Below are 20512 nucleotides of genomic sequence, written 5' to 3'. Positions count from 1 at the left end.
CTTTCATAACAGAACGACTGAAGTACGACAGCAGAATTTCTCCAAAACACACTGTATTATATATTATGGTGTAGTAATCCGTTTTGTCTGAAGAAATAAAAGCCGAAACAAAAAGTCCTCGTCACTTTCTGGCAATGATTAGCCAAAGAACACCATATCCCATAATTCAAAGCGTTGTATTGACATGCAACAATGGCGGCTTCCACTGTCAATGTGGAAAACGTAACAGGACTCTTGGAGGAGCATTTTTCAAAACTTGGTTTTGAAGTCTACCCTTTAAAGGTATCGTGCCACGAATTCCTTTCCAATGTGTAGCTTTGACAGTAAAAAAGTGTGAACATTATCATTCATAACGTCCAGGTGTTCACCTGCTAGCCAGGACCACGAAGAGAGGAGTCGTTTACGCCGGTGAAATGTATTGAATTAAAGCGTTTTTAACAGCCGATTGGAGGTTTATTTGTTTCTTCAATCAATGAAAAAAGTACGGCAAATGTAAGACAAATAAATATGTGTTCCTAGTGTATGTATACAGATAGCTTTATGGTGACATGTTTCTCCACGAGCTTGTCTTCTCTACCGAGGTGAAGTCATTTTTATGTTTTATATTGGACAGACATTCACTTTGGAGACACGCAGCGGCGTCTCTTACTCACTTTCACCCAGTGCTGGCAGCAGGAGGACGGGTAGCTCATCTCCCAGAAACCCAGGCTGCGCTGGAGGCTGACACAGGGACCATCAATAAATTACACTATTGTTTTTTTGATTTACCCAAAAAACAATGTTTCTTCATGCTTACTTGATGATATAAGTGAAAATTATGATTTTAAAAAAGATGCTAAACTGATGTAATGTAGCACATTTATTTTCACACAATGTGTATTTATTTTTGCAGAAATATGTATATAAGACAGTGGCTTTTTTTCAGTAGCTTCCATGTCATGTGACTCAGTGACTCAAAACCAACCAAATTAAATCACTCAATGGGACACATAAGACACAACTGTTTTTATTAGATTTTACTGCTTCCTCTGTTTGTATGAATATTTATGTAGAAGTTATTGAATAGAAATGCTGCCTTTTCATAATAAATATTCATGTGAGATAAAAGAAGCAGTAAAATCGATTAAGAAGAGGTGTGTCCTATGTGACAAGTGTAATGATACAATTTGGTATTGATTTGGATTCACTGGGTCACATGACATGGAAGCTATTGGAAAGAAAGCCACTATCTTTTAAACATATTTTTGCAAAATAAATACATAACACATTAGCTATCAAAATAAGTCTGCTACATGAGATCAGTTTACAATAGGATCATTTATTGATGGTCCCTGAGTCAGCCTCCAGCACAGTGACAGATTCTGGGAGGTGAGCAAACCGTCCTCCTGCTACTATCACTGGGTGAAACTGAGTCAGAGACACTGCTGAGTGTCTCCGGAGTGAATGTGTGTCCAATATCCAACCTAAAACTAACTTCACCTCGGTGTCTGCTCTTGTTGGACAGTTTCCTGCCTCCCTCCCTCTCTGACCCTCTGTGGCACCATGTTCACAGGTTGGATGGTATAACTCTTTGCTGCCTGCAAACTTTCACCTGGCCTACCCAGATGACACCCTGGCTGTGGTGGTGCTCAGCACTCCCTCCATGTTTGAACAAGCTTTCCTGCCCTTCATGGAGGAGAAGGGCTGCCAGGTGCAGTCTGACCCCATAGACCAGTGTGTCAAACACTGTGTGTCCTCTGCTGTCTCCCAGGTAAGCTGGATGTGTCTCTGTGAGTGAATGCCTTGTCATGACTAATGAGACGGACTAGGGTCATGGTTTGTTTTGTAGTAATTTGTTACAATTTTTATTTTCACTCTTTTTTGAATAATGAACTTATAAAGTACAGTATCAGCAGACATGCTAAGGGCTTTATGACGGGTCCAGCAGCACTATCTCATCCTTAGCCTCCGTCTTGTTTGGGGCCCAACATCGAAATGTCATTAATTTGTCCTTAAATGCTGCATGTACCTAAACCTACACACAAATATGCCCTTTATCTGTCCCTGCCCTGCAGTGTTTTCCAGGGCAGCCGGTGGATGTAAGGTACGACTACGAGCTGCTTCCCAGCAGAAAGCCGAAGTTCCTGGCGCAGACTGCGGCTCATGTGTCTGGAGCAGCTTTCTACTACCAACAGTCTGATGTCACAGACCAACCCTGGGAGAAAAAAGTAATGTTGGGTGTTTAAGTAAGTTACAATAGTGTAGTGCTCCACTCTTCACTCTTCTCCTCACCTCTGTTTTGTGTGTCTCCCTCCGTTTCTGTAGAAGATGTTTGGAGTGTGTGTGCATCCGAGGTTCGGGGGCTGGTTTGCCATCCGAGCCCTGCTGGTGTTTGGAGGTGTGATGGTGGGCTCTGAGACGATGCAGCCTGACCCTCCTGACTGTGTGCCCTCCAGAGAGGGCAGGATACAGCTGCTGGAGGCTTTCAACTTCCGCTGGCAGGTACAGGACCTCAGCGCTGTAAGCCATAATAACCGCTACACGCACAACAGGGGAGAGCGAACTGTTTCATGTCAGCGACCTTCAGACAGATGGCCTTTAGATGAGAGGCCTCCCACTGGTGGAGCTTTATTTGTCCTGGGAAGATTTCAGTTGTCTGTTAGCTCTGCCTGTACTGTATGACAAAATTAAAAGACATTTTAGATGAATTAAATTTAATTAAATTAGAAACACAGTACAAGTGAATATTTCAATGGGTTCCTCTCATCAAACAATTGAATAAATGACATTGAAGCTAATCAGATACATTTTGCATCATCAGGACTGGGGCTACAGAGACATCATCCCACCTGTCCAGACCTACTCTCAGAAACAGAAGGACTACTTTGGCACTCCTCCGGCTCAGCGGTTTGCTCTGCTGAAGAGTTGGGGCTTCCTGCCAGAGGAAAACAATCAACCTGATCCGACCCCGGACACACAGAGCCAGATGAGCGGGCACGGCTGAAAGAGATCAGCACTTGCAGCGTGGTCCTGTCTGTCCACTGCTGGACAGACTTTTAATCACATTTTGATTCAACTTTTATTGAGCCAAGATGGGATGATGATCTAAGTTTGTAAGGGTTTGGTGACAGTTATTCTAAGTTAGAAGGGAGACTGCTTAAAGACTTCATCTCAACATTTGCTGCTTTATGGCTTCTGTATGATGAGTTTCATCACATGTTAACACTATTTGTTCACACTACTGGGTGAAGACAGCTGCTCTGTCGTGGTGTCCTCTCTGGGAAACGTGAAGATACTGACGTGTGTGTGTAAGTGTTGCTGTTAGAGACTTATGAGTGTGTTTAAACCAAATGTTTTGAAGGGTTATTTTAGAGAACGCTCTGTGTGTCCTTGCTGCTTTTCCCATGGTATGAAACACAAACTGTATATATTCTAGTAGCAAAAGTGATTTTTACTCCATATCAACACGAAGAGGCATGAGAAGCCCTGTATCACCAGCCTGCCTCCAATTTGTTATCTGTACCTCAACGTGCCGGTCCCTGATCACAAGGACAATAAACCCTCTTATTTTTTTACTTGTTTGAATAGTTTATTTCTTTTGTTTCATTGTGAAGTCATAAAAATAAGCAATAATGTGACTAATACCAGCCAAGTAATAGTCCCTTGTTAGAAAATAGAGCATGTAGACAAGATAAGTAAATAAATGACCACAACAATAAAGAAGAAAGACGGTTTAGCTCCTCATTATTAGGAACAACACAGCTGAAAAGGTGCACAGTGCACGTTCTGTTCTGCTGTTGAATTCTAACATTGTGTCCCACAAATGATATTCCATCTTAGGCCTGAACAACTTATCGCTTTGTTATCAAAAATGCAATAAGGCAAAGGGCAGTATTAAAATTGCAGGAGCTGCAGATGTTTTTGGTAAAGGTAAAATATTTCACAACATACTATGATAAATAAAAGATTGTGGCCCCGGCCTACAAATCATATTCTCAAAATGTAAGAGAACTTGCGGTAAAAAAATCACATCACCATTTTTTATGCAAGAATTTCAGTAGAAATGTAATGCAAAAATTACCATTCATATACATTTATTAACATAGAACCTTAAAGCAACATTATGTAGAAATTGGCATTTTGTATAATTTATCAGTTCCTGAGTGCAACATGATTGTCGTTAATACAAATCCCAGGACTGTAACAGTTTGCCAGATGTAATGCGAGTGCTCACTACAAACTAAACTCATTAAGTATATTGAAGTAAACATGTCTGTAATACTGTGGTCTTTCCCTCTCAGTGAAGTTACATAGTGCAGGGACAAGTGATGGGGAGCAGAGTGGCTGAGACAGAGACGCCAGTCACCCTGTTACAGGACGCTGTACCATCAACATGATTTTAGAGCTGTTTTTTTACGGTAAGAGAAAAGTTACATCATGTTTCTTTAAAAAAAAAAGGAAAAAAATAAATAAATGATTTAACAGTGAAGCCAAACAGAAATAAAAGCCAGAAAGAGACGTGAAATCAAGAGGGACAAACACAGAATTGCAATATGAATAAACACACACAGAAGGAATAAAATCAATCAAAAAAAGCAAAAATTATATTACAGCAATACAAATACCAAGAGTAAAAACATTAACAGCATGATTAAGAGACAACATCACATAAGAGGACTTAAGAAATCGATAAAAAGAGTCAAGGGGAGAAAAGAATAAAAGGATAGAAAGACCAGGAGGAATAATAAAAACAAAGGACTGCAAGTAAAAGTCTATAAAAGTGGGTTTTAGGAAGTGATTTACAAGAAGTTACTTAATGACTTACATTAGATATATAGAAGCTTCTGTATTTGGTATTCTATAAACTATAAAGTAGTGGAACAGCAGTGATGTGGTAGTAAGCATCTGTGTTATCCATCCATGCGTCTCATCTATCTCCAGTATTTATTGCCTCCATTGTTGTGTCCTTGTTCAGTTTACCTGTAGCACTCAGCTCCATGCATTATGGATGTGGGCCGCCTCTGCACCCCCCAAGCCCGGTGACAGACTGACCACTTTCATCTGTGACTAACCCCTCTGTTAGTGATTCAGCAGCCCACACAACCTCTGTGACCCAGGACACACTCACTCACACACACACATATGGTAAGGCTTTTTTCTTCCTGTGTAAGGTAATGTAAATCCACATGTTTACACCTTAAATCAACCATCAGTGGGACATCCTCACTCTGCAGCTCCGTCGAGCAGTGAGAGGTTAAAGTTCTTTTTCTGTTTAAAAAGGAGCAGGAACAACAACGGCTCTGCAGCAGAAATTAAAAACGCAGGTCAGGTCTGTTGTTTCACCTCTAGATGTCACTGTTCTCTTGATCAGTGATCAAGATTGCTGCTGTCTCTGGAGCATCTGCAAATGTTGAGCGCTCAATAAAGTCAAACACTGACTGCAGATAGCCTGCCTCGCACTATAGAGTGCACCATCGACCCCCCTGTAACTGTCCAGCGACTCTTTTACAACTGATCTCACGTGTGTGACTTCTCTCACTCCTGCCCTCGCTCATCTTTTGTGACTTTTTTGTCCCGACTGAGCCATCCCTTCATTTCACATTTTCACCCATTCCCTCTCCCCCCTCTCCCTCTCCCTCTCTCTCTTACTGCATCCCTCTCCTCACCCCCTTCTCCCGCCCGTGCAACTCTCTCTATCTGTGTACTGAATCAGCATTTTGGAGCAGTATGCCGCAGGCCTGCAGAGAGGCAGACCACGGAGTTAATTATACTCCCTCAGATACTCCATCTCGCCCCTGTACCCCTCCTCTGTTGCTCTCTCCCACCTCTCTCCCCCTTCTCTCTCTGTGCCTCTCTCTTTCAATGAAGTGTGGTAACTTTGCAGTTAACTCGCAGTTCCGAGCTCCTCAAGATGCCCAAATAGTCACGTCTGAATAATTTCGATTAATTCTTAATTTCATTGCAGTTCATCCATATTTCATTACAGTTATGATGCATTTCTTTTTTTTAGCAGACTGAAATCCAAGATTCACACTCCACTAAATAGATAACTGTGTTTTTTCTGAAGCCACATGTCCAAGCTGCTCACGACAGGAAACGTATCTGGCACAAAACTAGGGAATAAGTAAACAGGCACAGGGGAAAAATATGGGCTTCTCTCTTTGCATCCTTTTGCTCGCCCCTTTGATGCCTCTGGGAAGGTGGAGGGATCGTTTTCTTTGGGAGAAATCTGACAGAGTCGCAAAGCCAACCCTCTAATAGTTTCTCGGGGTTTTGCTGCAAGCTGCGTCCCCCGAGGTGAGTTTAGCATGCCTCAAGAAGCAAGAGGACTGCCCCTCATGATCCAGCTCCATCCTCCCCCCTCTTTGTCGTATCCTGCAGGAGCCAAAGCTGCACTGCCGAGCTCTCGTGGTCCCTGTGTATTTTTTGTTTTTTTTATCTTTGCTCGTCTGCAGTTTTGCACTTTGAATGTTGTGGGACACAGAGAAGGTACCTGCATTTCGCTGCTACAGACAATAAAACTGCAAAACCTGATCCACTCTGATACACACAGTATCACAGAGTCCCCGAGCAACGAAGAGAAAAGGATCACAGATGCAATTCAGGCAGTGAGATTTATGCCACATTTTGTAGTATTAGAAAACACCGCATAGAGCAGTGTAGAAGCCATTCCAATAAAAGCCGGCGCGCGGCTGCTGATCGTAAAAGAAAATGAGTTTAGAATCAATTTGTTGGGAGGGGCGATGTTAAAAGTCCACCGGGGTGCTCGCTCTTTAAAAATCTAGCATCCAAAAACAGAAGAGGGAGTGAAGGCGTGTTTGTGCACGGGGGAGAATTATCGTGTAGTTTTGGGCAGAGATGGAGAAGAAAAAAAAAAGATAGAAGAGAAAGAAAGACGAGTGGTGTTTCATGAGTTGTGGATCAGTGAGGCAGCGTTATCCGCCCACAGACATCAGTTAACAAGGAGAGAGGGGAGAGGCCAGCAGCACACCAGCAACAGAGGAGGAACTGAGCGCTGAGTGGGGGGGGGAGGAAGAGTCCAACATCCAGAGAGTTTATAATTTAATACGTGGACTGTTTTTGTATTTGAAATTAAAGGGGGGGATAAAAAGAATGTTACACAGAGATGGAGATCTAGGAGAGAAAGCAGAGAGCTTTAATTAAAACTGTTCTCATTCTCTATTTCCTCAACTTCCTCCCTCTGCTTACTCTGACAAAATAGTCTCATATTTTCTCACAGAGCCTGTCTCTGCCTCAGTATGTGTGTGTGTGTGTGTGTGTGCGCGCACGAACCCGTTTCTAGAGGTTTTAAATTTTTAAAAACCGTCTCCTTATCAGTTTCTCGGATTAGCATAATTAACTAGTCCTCTGCCTGAGAATTCCCCTTGCAGCCAATCGGTTGTTGGCTGTGGTAGAGGAGGCCAGTGGGGAGGTCAGTGGATGGGAGTGTGAGTGGTCAACCATAGTTCTACTACAAATGTGAAATGAAGTAGTAGCAGTGTAAAAGTCTTTTCTGCCTCCGGAGAAAGCTGCATACAATCTGAGAAACTGCTTTCAGTGATGTCACCCACTGGAGGAGGTGCATTGTGGGTGAGGTAGGGATCAGGTTTTTAAAAAGCAGTCCATTGGTCCATTGCACTCCTGTATCACTGTTGTAACTCATTGTGGACAGTTTAAAGAGAAAAATGATCAAAATCAATACGGAGAAGTTGTCTTTTTTTATTCCACGCCTTCTTTTTCCTACATTACCCACAATGCAGCTGAGCCTCCGAGTGAAATTCATCGGATCACATGCAACTTCCTCTGGAGCCACAAAAGGCTTTATACTACTATATCACATATGAGAAAGTATTCACTGAGACCTGTAAACACACTTTAATGTGTAAAACCAATCTAAGTTCTTCATCATCCTTCCTCTGTGTTTATATCTTGAACATGGCAACATACAAAGCTCACTTAGTCCGTCAAACAGAAAGAGTTAGGTCGCTGATTCTTCATGCAAAGAAAACTCTCATTCCCACAATTAGCAAGTGACTAATGTGCAGCCAGCAGTGACAGGGCAAGTGGTCACGCTTGTTCGTGTGGTGGAAAACGCTGCGAGCGACCTCCCAGCTACAGTGACGTCCACAACATGTGTATATATTCTTGCTCACTGCCTTATTTTTTTCATGCTGATTAAATGTAGTGTGTGTGTGTGTGTGTGTGTGTGTGTGTGTGTGTGTGTGTGTGTGTGTGTATGTGTGGCCACAAATGTCTGACACTGTTTGTCAAAGTGGATCCAGTTTGGAGAGCATTATTATTCCTGTTTCTCTCGGGGGGGAACAGCAACATAAGCGACATTCACCTGACCGCCCATCGCCTTCGCTATGAAGCGAGCATCAAAGAACAGTCAGACAGGAGAAAAGGATTAGCCCGAGCTAAGGTTCCCCTTACATAATCCACACTTTTAGATTAGCTCATTCCCATGAGAACGTGACACACTTAACCCTTTGAAAAAGAATTGCAGCAGACACAGAAGATGTTAATCCTTTATGACATTAAGTTTATGTCTTAGCAGACACAGTTGGGTTGTATCAGAGTAAGCGCTTCTTGTCTGAGGGAGCTCAGCTTCAGTGAGTTTATGTACCTTTGGTTTAGAAGTAAGTACAGAGTCCACAAGTGACATTTACATAATGTAACAGTTGTACAATAGAGTCAACAAGCTGACACAATAATAACAGTTATAAAGCAATCTAAAGTCAGCTAACATCAGGTTGACCAGACCGTGCAGGACTGTAGCGACTAAACTCCCGGTGAGGTTTGTTGAAATTAACAAAATAGGCCAGCATAGGTTTAGTAGTTGGTCTGCTACGAAATGTTAGCTGTCACGAGCACAAAAAACACCTGGATCTCTGGGTCAGTCCAGTTGCGTTGTGGGTAATGTAGGTGCCAGGTACTGAGGATGAATGAGTAGATATAAAAAAATTGAGAAAATATCTATGATCTCTGAATGTCATCAGTTTTGAGCTGTGGAGTAATTTTTTACCATCTGACAAAGTGAAGTCATGGATGTCTTCTACAGTGGCAATATGTAATAATTTTATTGAAAACATACATAACTAATATCATTAAGAGAATGTGAAAAAGTGGCAGTTCTGACATTATGATGTCTATGTACTGTGTTGCAGAGATCTAGTTAGGTTAGCATGCTAACCAGCTAACCACTGCCCATCCCTGTCTACAGCTCCTGTGCTAGCAGAGTAAACAACAACACCCCCCTGGTCCCCAAGCGCCCAGTTCGAACCGCTAGCTGCATAGCTAACTGAGCTAACTGGCTAAGGGCAGCTACAGTTAGCAGCACTTAGCAGTTACTCTGTTGATATGCTGACAGGTGGACAAATCTTTCATATTGCGGTAGTGAGTAGAGCGGGTCGTCTAGTGATCGGAAGGTCACCAGTTGGAATCCCGCCCCCCCCCAGTTGCATGTCGAAGTGTCCTTGAGCAAGATACTGAACCCCAAATTGCTCCTGATGAGCAGTTGGAGCCTTGCATGGCAGCCTCTGTCATCAGTGTATAAATGTGTGTGTGAATGTGTGAATGTGGCATGTATTGTACAGCGCTTTGATCTGTCGTTCGACTGGAAAAGCGCTATAAAAATGCAGACCATTTTCCATTTACCACTGCGCATTCAAGACTCGAAAGTTTACAATAAAAGTCACATTTGTTTCAAAATAGTTAGATCTTCTACACAAATGTATGTTTTAATTCAGTTAGATGTGCGAGAGGGTGCATACAGGGAGCCAGAAGTCTGATACAATCTTTCAGGTGTTCAATCTTTCAGCTTTAGAGCTGGGCAACACAGTTTGGCTGTATCAGTAAATCAATGTTGGGAAAAGTGTATTTCTGTATTTACTTATTTTTGATTCTGTTGAGTAAAGTAGGAGGCATCTTTAGACCGCACACAGTAGGGAAATAAGAAAAAGCATCCACTGGTAGATGGAGGGGGAATTGCACAAACCATGCATTACAGGAGGTCTGTTGAAGCTTCACATCTGAGTACAAGAACGTTGATTTATTGTTTGTTTATAATGAAAATACTACAGTGCACTTAAAAGTCACCACAGAGGGAGGAGGGGCTCTCTCGCTCCTTCCTGCCTCTCACTGAATGATTGCAATTAGCTCCATCCCTCTCATGCCTGCCTGGCGGTTCTGCTGTGGTAAAGCCTCACATGCTGCTATGAGCTAATTTATAGCTGTGCATTAAGTATTACATCAGAGCTGCCGATGAACTCTAAATCTGCCACTTATACCAGATTAGCTCCCGACTACTTTGGCTCTGCCCACGAGAAACGGCGAGCAACCACATTTACATCATCCATCTCCCGTTCTGTTAGCGAAGTGTTCCTTTTTCTTTCTGTTCTTCCACTAATGGATGTGGAAAATGTTCGACCACTTACTGAAGTTTTTTCTTACCACTGGTGTTTGCCTCTATCCTCTTTATTTCTCCTCCTCACGTCTCCCGAGCCCCCCCAAGAGAGACCAGGCTGTCGTGTTGCCAGGCTATGGAGAGAAAATTAGGCTCGCTCTCGGTCAACGCTACCTGTGATTACTCTCTGCTGGGTCCGTGGCGCTCTCTGGGCGAGAGTGTGTGGGCTCCAAGACAGAGTAATAGCACGGTTCAAAGGGGGCAGGGAGGACATTTTTCTTTTTTGACAACGTAGTGAGGACTTGGTTCTTTTCCCACTCACTAAAATGAGTCGAGTGTACCCCACTGATTTCAGCACCAGAGTGCGTGTGTGCCGTGAATCGAAGCACTGAACATAAACAAGGGTAAAGCTAAAGAAGATCTTCAACATTGTGGCTGAGAATTACATGTTGGCCTAAAGCATTAAGTTGTGTGTGTGTGTGTGTGTGTGTGTGTGTGTGTGCATGTCTACCATTCGCCCACACCATCATGCATCCTGTGTTTTGCATTCAGGCCACAGCATTATTGAAATGTGCTGCAGGCTCAGAAAACACTTAATATACTCCATAGGTACACTTAATGTCTCTGCACATGTTGATGTGTTTTTATGCAAATCATCTCCATCGTGAGAGCGACGCAGCCTCCACGTTGTGTGCAGTGATGGAATGTAACTTAAGTACATTTACAAAACCACTGTGCAATTTACAAGTACAGTTTTGAGGTGTTTGTACTTTAGTTGAATATTTCCAGTTTCTGCTACTTTACACTTTCACTCCGCTGCATTTTAAAGGGCAAATGTTGTACCTTTTACTCCATTACAGAGCCCCCTGAGGGTCGGGGGAGGGTTTTTTTAAGACTACTTTTGCATTACTTCACGATACTTTCGAGCTCCCTTGCAACACTTTAGCGCTACCTCGAACTTTTGCATTAACTTCACCGTATGTTTTTGCGTCCCTGTGCAACACTTTTGCATTACACCGCAATTTTTTTGCAAGCTAATGCAAAAGTAGTCCTAAATAAATTCATGTTTTGACCCTTATGGGGCTCTGTACTCCACTACATTTATATGATAACTTTAGTTAATAGTTACTTTGCAGACTGCATGTTACATCAGGGCAAATGTCTTTCACTCAACCAATATGTGTATGTGTGACTTTTACTTTCACTTTAAGTAATATTTTAACACAATGTCATTTCTTAAGTATGACTTGTGGGTACTGACAACACTGCTTATGTAGCTATTATCCAGTTTTATTGTGTTGATATTTCACACACGGAGTAAAGTACGCTATAAATCCCCTCAAATTAACAAAGTTCTCCTCCTGTTCAGAGTTTGACCTTAAAGTCAGAAATGGGCTGGTGTGGAGCGACTTCAGGTGATCTAATGTGACTGGGAGTGTAGTGTCAGTGACCAAGTGAAATATCCCCTGTAATGGAGACGGTCAGAGGTCAAAGCCAAACACTAAAATATTCACCGCGCTGATGTGGAAGGCTAGAAGCGGCTTCAGGCTTTGCTTTCAAACCCCTGCAGCACTGAGCGTACCTGTCATCCACCGTTCAGCATCGATAAGTGTAACGGGAGAACAGACGAATTCATTAGGCTCAGATTGACCTGCTATGACGAGCAATTTAGTTTCAAACACAGTTAGGCACCTGCGGGAGAGAGGAAATTAGCATTTTAAATAGGGACGATTATAGGCCAGGCCACTGTGTGTGTGTGTGTGTGTGTCCGTATGTGTGCACGTGTGTGTGTGTGTGTGTGTGTGTGTGTGTGCGTGTGTGTGTGTGACATACAGACATGTCCTCTCAACTCACTTACTTGAGTAACACATTGCTGTGGTTTATGCTATCTGAAATATTGACATAATGCTCTCCTCCCACGCCTCAACGCTCTTTTTATAAATAGAGTGCCAGTGCTGAACGCAGCTGGAGAGCACTTCTGAGAGCACTTGAATCTGACACAACACAAAGAAACCACTCTGCCCAACTCCTACATTTAGCTGGCAGGCCTTGCAAAATAGTTACCAGTGTGAGCATTCAAATTACACATGGCTTTGATATGATCGTTTATGATCGAGCTTTGAAGAGACATGCAGCGGAAAGAAAAACGCAGATTTAGTCAGATCGAAACCGAAGTTTATATTAGCATGTGCACACATGTGGTTGAGTTAATTAATTTACTGAACTCCATTGTTGTTGTTTTATTTCCACGGCTTTTATTTTTTGCTTTCTGTTTGGGTGGGAGCAACTCCACTGGTTGCAAAAAAAAAAAAGTCTGCTTGTATGTAAGCTTATGAGGAAACGACCCTACTTCTCCCTTGAATTATTGCCCCAGGAAACATTTTGCTCATTAATGTTTAGTCTCAATCTCTTATATCAAGTCTTCTTCAATACAACATGATGTTGATTTAGCAAATTATGACCCATTTACTGTCATAGACGATAAGACAGGGTGTGTTGTATGTTGTTACTACCTTATAATTGACAAGTTGCTACCACGGTTCTGTAGAATTCTATAGAAACAAAAGTCAGTGAAGTTGAGTGCACATAATGTTTTTGATTCAAGGTAATCGTAGTAATGAGACTGTGCCTTACTTACATCACAGTCGTTAATGTAGGATAACGGTGTTGATAAAATTTTTGGGGGGTTTCATTTGTTTTGGTGCCTATCAGAGAGTGAGAAATAATATATATACATATATTAGTGTTGAAGGGCGGATGAGTGTGTATGACAAGGTTGTACTTTCAGGGCATCTCACTCCAGCATGCTAATGCCCTCCCCTGTGACGGCACTCACTGCGTTAAATCCATTAGCACTTTTGCTTACAGGCATGACTTATCTCTTATCGTTCAGAGTGACAGGAAAGAACTCGTCCTCTTTTTGTGACGGGCCACAAAGCCACGTCTTAAGAGTGACTCAAGATAAATGACGACGTTAAAGCTTCATATCCCACCATGCAGCAGACCTCAGCGAGGGATTCGTCTGACACGGCCGCTATTTATACGCATCATCTGAAGGAGAGAGGGGATGAATAATAGCGAGCCATTATGCTCATACCAATGATGTGTGCTTTTAATTGTTTCATGAGAGCTTGTTGCATCTGCGGAACAATGTCGGCATAATCATAGCGTGGAGTAAAAATAGCTGCTTAGAGTGAAAACAAGCTTCAGTGGGAGCACTAGCTGTTGATCTCTGTCTGATGACGCCCCATTTTAGAAAACTAATAAAAGGTGTAACAATACCAACAACAACAACAATAACAATCATAATAATGATATCATAATTACACCCAGTGTGTGTTGAAAAAGCAGCTTATTTTGAGTAGAAGATGATGACCAAACTGCAGATAAATGTGTCTCACACGCCAAAACTGCAAACAGGATTACACTGATGGAGTCCTGAAAACCTAATGGTCGCCATATGTTGGCCTTTTAAAGGTGCAATATTCAAGAACTTTAGTTGAAAACATTCTACAATTAACCAAAACTATCAGCAGAATGTGAAAGAATAACAGTTTTTACATTATGACGTGTGTGTGCTGTGTTGCGGAGAGAACCTGTTAGACTTGGTCCTCCAGGTCCAAACTCTTTTGCGAGCGGTATGAATACCAATACTCTGGTGCTCCAAGATCCCAGTCCGAAACAAGCCCACAGGAAGATCGCCAGGCTTTGAAGACAGTTTTCATAGTGGCCAAACCTTGTAATTACATTGTCAGGTGTGGCCCAAAAAAGACTTGTTCCCATAAGCTTATATTGTGAAAGAAGCAGCTGGCCAGCTCTTTCATATCGCACCTTTAATGATTAAGCCTCTATAATAAATGCTTACAAGGTTCAGCTTTATGTTTGTTGCCTCTGTTTTTTTTTAGGATTACACTGATGCCCTGGTAGATTTGATGACAAGGGGACCAATAATCAGAATTTGCACCATGTAACTCAGCCATTGAACTCATCAGTTGTGAAGTACAGTCCAAGAATTTAGTAAATCATGGCTGGGTTTCTCAGAGTCATAATTTAGTGGCAGTTAAAGCTGCAAACTTGATTTTATTTGTGTTTCTTTTCAGCAGGACTGCAACCAAGAACAGACAAGACTGGCCAAACAGGGATGGGTTGTTTTTACAGTGTCAAAAGTATCCCAAATCCTCTCTGCATATTTTGTTTGCGCCCACAGCATTAATCTACAGGCTGGCGTAAAAATGTGTAATTTGTAAACTGGTGGGCGAGGTTTTTCTAGATGAAGATATTACGAAACAATGAGGGCCAGCACCAGTCTGAGACTGAGGAGAGTTTCCCACAGGAGCTGAGATTGGCCAGATGGGAATACATTCAAGGGAACTCCATATGTCTTCGAGGCAGAATTGAGCCTCAAATAAAAAAAGGAACCTGTTAGTGAATTATCTTCCCTCAGGTCTGCCGTCATCATTACTTATCCCTCAACCACGTGTAAACCTCTAGACGCCCGTGGAAGGAATAAGAAGCGGTAGACTGTTGTTCCAAACAGGTGATGAGTCACAGAGCGGACACGGAGCAGATAAATGCTTTTAAACGTTTGTCGTCATGCGGATAAAAGTGTGAGACGTAGCGAGTCTCCGGGGGAAACATTGTTTGTCTCCGGCTGCAGTGTAGAAAAAATAAAAGGTCCTGTAAAAACGAATGGGTGCAAAGAGTGTGCGATCAACACAGACTTTGAAAAAGCCGAGTGATAGCGTTTGAAGCTGGGGGAGGGATGAACAACAGCGTCAGAGGACTGATCTTTCTGATCTTTCTGATCCGGAGAGAGACTGTAGACTGCGAACGTTCCAAGAACTGAGAAGCCGAAGCGGTTAGACTTCTTCTTCATTGCAAACAGAGGCTGAGAGGGGTTTTGTTCATTAACACACATGCACACGCGCCTCGTGTTCGGGCTGAGTCAGACGGCTGTCATCTGCTGTCCCTCTCTCTCTGTCTCTAATGCACACACACACACACACACACACACCATACACACACACCACACACTCACAGTTGTTATATCAGATCGATCGCAAAGCATCTTGGTGAAAAAGAGGGAGGCCCGCGTGGAGGAGAGGAAACACATATTGAATCGTATCTCTTCCTTCCCTCCCTCTCTCTTCCTGTCTTTCCTCCGCTCTCTCTTGTATTGATCACCAAAAATGGCAGTTTCTAGACGCAGCCTCCAGCGTGATATCTGACCCTGCTTTTTTTTTTTTTTATAAGATCCTTCTCTTTTTCCTCTCTCTGCCCTCACAGTCCTCGCCTCCCTTTTGTTCATTAAAGAAAGTTCACCGTGGCCACTTTATTTACGTCAAGCACAGTTCCTACTTAAAAGTGCAAATAGTGCAGTCGTGGCGTCTCGGTTCGTTTTAAGTATTGTTTACGTCACTGTGCTGAGGTGGGACTGTGTTAATATCTCTTCAGGGAAATTGATAAAGATAGGAAAGAACAAGGTAGACAGTAGCGAGGGACAGAGCAATCTGCTCTTTGTGTTCTCTTGGGAGGCAATAAAGATCACATCCAAACTCATCAGGCCACCACACAGGAGGAAAAATGGGCTGCAGCTGCTGTGAGTAACCGGGTTTGTGCCGGTATCCTCCTGAGACAGGACAATTTGTAGTGAAAAGAGGAAACATTACATGTTCTTCTCTTCTTTTTTTTCTGCAGCTGACAACGAAGCACACACCACCCTGTTGTCCACTGTGTGTTGAGGAGCTTCAGTGGTGTGTGTGTGAGCGCACGTTTCATCTGAGTGGGTTTCTTCTCGGCTATATTCAGTGTCTCCTGAGAGGAGTCAGACTACACCTCTACCTGGAAATAGGATCAAGAGGCCATCCATCACACAAACACAGCTACTATAACGGTGCTGAGGCAGCATTTTTGTGAGAAAAGGGCATGTGAGAATCTATCCTTTGTTTGTGTTTTGACGAAAATGCGAGGTAAGCGTAAAGGGCTTCACATTTTGAGGTTGAACAGGTGACCCTCGCTGGATGCAGCTTTTTTTCGTGGGGGGGAGGGGGGTGTGATGCATTTCAATCATAAGACCTTCTGCTCTCCATCCTCTCCTCCATGTCTGCACCCTGTACTGAGTCACCAAACAAACCTCATTTCTATCAGCTCCAAACACAAAATATTTGGGGATTATAAAAGCATACAAGACCCCTGTGGTGAGTGTAAACAGAAACTGAAAAATGATTATAAAGATGGCAAACTGAACCAGAAACAGATTGTCTAATGATGCTTCTTCCATTCATTATCTTCAACCTCTCGTCCTTAGTGGGTCAGGGGGGAGAGGGAGCAAATCACAGCTGACACTGGAGGAGATAATGATGCTTCCTACACATGTCAACTGTGTTAATGCTTGTGTTAAGTCATCCATTATTCCATAACCACTCTAACCCCTTTAAAGGAAAGGAACAGTCAGGCATTTTGTCGTTTTCTTGTCGAGATTCAGATGAGAAGATTGATACGACTGTGAGATTCGATGTATGATGATTAAGTACCTGTAGCCAGCAGCTGGTTAGTGTAGCTTAACACAAAGACTGGAAAACAGAGGAAAACAGTCCAAAGTAAAAAAAAAAAAAAGGGGTTGTTAGCTGATCTAGTTACCGGGATGCATCGATAGAGAGAATTTTTGCACTTACGGTTCCCTCTTCTCAAAGTCAGTGGGTTTGTTTGATTTGGTTTTCAGATAGCTGACTGAAATAAGATCTATGGCTCACACAAGCTGAAGATATTTTTCATTCCCAAACCCCCGACTCACAGAGAGGATGTAGTGAAGTCGACACTGAGACAGGATTCTCCAGAGGCAGGTTTTCTTTATGTGTGCCAAATCAGCTGACCCTCGTTGGATGTACCGTACCATTTAATTTCAATCATGAAAGCTTGATGAGGTGTTCTCCTCCGCATCAAGGCCCTCTCCTTCACCATGAGACCCTCTATTATAGCCCTATCCAGAGCTAGGGCTCCCACACATACACGCATAAACATAAAAAAAAACTTACAGAAACACAAACACTTCTTCTTTCTGCTAACTTTGTCGCACCCTTGCAAATTAGACAGAAAATAATACGCTTTGTATTCACGGGGAGACCCGCGTATTGATGACTTCACAGGGTTTGTTTGTGTGTGTCTTTGAAGAGTCAGACTTTGAAAAACGGGACTCAGAATATAGTTTATTATGTTTCAAAAGGAGTTCACTGACTTGTCTCGGGCGAGCGTTTTAATTTGACACCTCGGTGCAGCCCCAGAATGATAATCGTGACACTTGACTAAGAGAAAAAGAGAAAGCAGAGAGGAGGAGGGGAAGTAAAAGACATGATGAGACCTCATTAAGGCAACGACGAAGCGAACGCGTGCACGCTCATGTGCCGGCGCAGGCGTGTGTGTGCAGCACAGCGAACATTTTCCAGTCATTTTTGTGTGGTTTTTTTCGTCTGCGTCTGTGTGTGTGTGTGTGTGTGTGTGTGAGTGTGTGCGTGAGTGTGCGTGTCAGTCAGAGCAGATCTAGGAAGCCCCTGGGAGGGTTAAGTAGGGAAACAGCAGAGATTGAGGTGGGGAATTCTCATCAAAAACGTCCAAATCAGGAAAGGTGTCGGCAAGAGCCACCCTGCGAGGGGACAGAGGGGAACAGAGGCGCTCGAGGTGTTCGTGTGTGTGTGTGTGTGTGTGTGTGTGATGGTGGGGTTGGTTCAGGTGTAGGAAAGATGGGTCAAATGTCCGACATAAGGGAACCTCCTCTGGTGAAAAGAAGGTAAAGCACAAAAAGCAGGAGGAGGAGGAGGAGGAGGGTAATTTTGAGATGACTAAAATAAGCAGATTATGGAGGGTGTGTGTACGTGGATATGCGTCACGATGTGGGGGGCTCCATCTCAGGGGTGAGGTCGTGTTGAGAGGGGTGAGGTGCTGGTGATGGGGCGGGTGGGCTGGGTGGGTGGGGAGGCTCCTTGGGGGCAGTCCTGTGGTAATGAGCTGTTAGTCTCGGAGGAAGACGAGCTCTATTACGGGAACGCCGAGCTGCTATTCTGAGGTTTAATCTGAGGCACAGCGGCTGGTTCACCTTCTCATGCCGCTCAGCACAGATACGCGCTCTCCCTTTGACTACCTGCTGAATGTCAAATAGGAAGCGAACGACGGAGGGCCAGGTCTAGAAAAATAAAATCTGCAAAATGCTCTCGCCGCATAGTCAAGAAGTCACCGTGACACAGTTCTGTCTCGAGTGGTGATGTTCGGTTTCGCACCACCAGAGCAGGTGTGTGGGGATCCTGTTTTTATAAGTCACACTCACGGGCAACTCACAGTCCAATCAGTTCAGTTCAGTTCGGTCCTGGAGGGAGATTGACCACGAGACAGCCAGTCAGCAGGTCAGCAGGTCAGCAGGTCGAGGTCGGGAAGGCAAACGTCTGCTGCTGACATTTGCCCATCATTTTCGGTCGAGCTCAGGGCGGAAACAGCACTGTCTTTCCACATCACGTCTCACTTGTCAGTACATTGTTCGGTGGGGGGGCAGAAATGATTTGCACGACCTGATTGTTTTATCCCATGATGTATTTTTAAGACCCCGTGTGACAAACGCATACGCATTTACAGGCAAGAAGGATCTAATGATATGTGCAGCTGAATAGTACTAAAGGGAAGTGCAGTGTTTTTGGAGGTTTACTCGTGCAATAGGGACTAATTTTCAGAGTCTCGGGCTTCTATTTTGATCATTTTTTCTAGGTTCAGTTGGTAATTGTGGATAAAGACAGTTGTCTCTTGAGTCTCATGTCCGGGTCGTTGAATGTCAACGCTTTGGGTTGGTGCAGAATTGGCTCTGGGTGTACAGACCGAAGAATAACCAGATATCGACGCTGTTGAAACGGTCCGTAATAAGTGAACAGTGTAAGACGAGTGCTTTTCAAAACCTGGTGCCTACATTACCCAGATTGCGTGCCGCTTCTTCTGGAGCCACAAAAGCCTGGGACTACTTTTTTTCACACCTGCAGTCGTACCTGCTGAGACCCGAGAACACATTTCAACGCGTCAAATTGGGGGAGTTACCCTTTAAATGAGGAAGAGTGCTGAAAGAATTTGCATTGAAATGTAAACACAGATAGATTTCAGAGTCGCGCTCTCCCATACAACTGATGGAGTAATCTGTTTGTCGCTGCTGCTGCCTGAATCGGTTGGCTTATCTGCATCAAAAGGAATTTACGAACAAGCCGAAAAAGGCCACAGTCTGGGTCAATTTTACGTCTGTGATGAGAAATGCGCACAGGATTTGTTCACAAAAGTAGAGGAGTAGGTTTTAGCCGATTGAAGTGGTTCCTTGTCCTTGTTTTTCCGCCTCAGTGTGTCAGTGTGACCTGGTGACACACTGAGCTGTCAGGATCGATTGAGGCTCCTTGGAGCCGTCAGCAGAGACCGGACCTGGCATTCTGGCATCAGCGTGCCATGTCTGGTCGACCATCCCTCCTGAGAAAAAAGCCCACAGCAACAGTGACGCACCGCTAACCAAGCGTAGCTGCAGCACACCGCTGCAAACACACTTTTCTCGCTAAAAAAAAAAACCAGGCATAAACACACATTGTACCCCATTATCTCGGCTACCATGCTGAACCTTCTCACTGACAGTATGTGCTGGATAAACTCTCCTCCTGTGTGTCACTCTTTTACCTCCCTCAGCTGTATTTTCTCTCTCTCTCTCTCTCTCTCTCTCTACATGAAGTGCCAAGTGAAGACGGCTCCACTGCAGTATCTGACCCATCCTGGCAGAGGTGAGGTTGGATAATAAAACCGCTGTTCCTGCCAAAAAGACGGGAGGAGATAAGTGAGGGAGGTACAGTGAAGGAAAGCAAAAGAGAAGACAAATAAGGACGGAGAGGCAGAGAGGGAAAATAAGAGCAAGCGTGAGGGGGAAGAAACACTGAGGGTCGTGGAGGAGGCGGAGAGAAATGGAAAAGGGAATTAAAGAGGTTGGGAGATAGAAAGAGACACTAATAGACAAGAGGGAAGAGAAGGATCAGGTTGACAAGGTTTGAGTAAGGTTGCAGGTGCAGCAGCGTTATGTACCGCTCTTTTCTTCCCTCCCTCCCTCCCGACCCACCATCCCATCTCCGG

General features: G+C 43.7%; 1 protein-coding gene across 1 annotated transcript; it reads left to right on the top strand.

Annotated features, from left to right (window-relative positions):
* Positions 1-142: 142 nt before the first annotated feature.
* Positions 143-3554, top strand: mmachc (metabolism of cobalamin associated C). Its single transcript, XM_030433285.1, has 5 exons — positions 143-282; positions 1553-1750; positions 2055-2207; positions 2305-2481; positions 2801-3554. The coding sequence occupies exons 1-5, from the start codon at positions 193-195 to the stop codon at positions 2981-2983; spliced, it is 801 nt and encodes a 266-aa protein (XP_030289145.1). The 5' UTR covers positions 143-192; the 3' UTR covers positions 2984-3554.
* The last annotated feature ends 16958 nt before the right edge of the window (positions 3555-20512 follow it).

Source organism: Sparus aurata, chromosome 11 (genome assembly GCF_900880675.1).
Source record: "Sparus aurata chromosome 11, fSpaAur1.1, whole genome shotgun sequence".
Classification (NCBI taxonomy): domain Eukaryota; kingdom Metazoa; phylum Chordata; class Actinopteri; order Spariformes; family Sparidae; genus Sparus; species Sparus aurata.
Note: the sequence above shows the minus strand (reverse complement) of the source record. Positions and strands in the feature narration are given on the sequence as shown.

What these genes read in the sequence shown, in the direction of transcription:
- mmachc (XM_030433285.1), top strand. Translation starts at nt 193, where the DNA reads ATGGCGGCTTCCACTGTCAATGTGGAAAACGTAACAGGACTCTTGGAG. An exon ending in TGTCCTCTGCTGTCTCCCAG is followed by an intron (nt 1,751 to 2,054) that starts GTAAGCTGGATG and finishes CCTGCCCTGCAG; the next exon opens with TGTTTTCCAGGGCAGCCGGT. An exon ending in CTTTCAACTTCCGCTGGCAG is followed by an intron (nt 2,482 to 2,800) that starts GTACAGGACCTC and finishes TTGCATCATCAG; the next exon opens with GACTGGGGCTACAGAGACAT.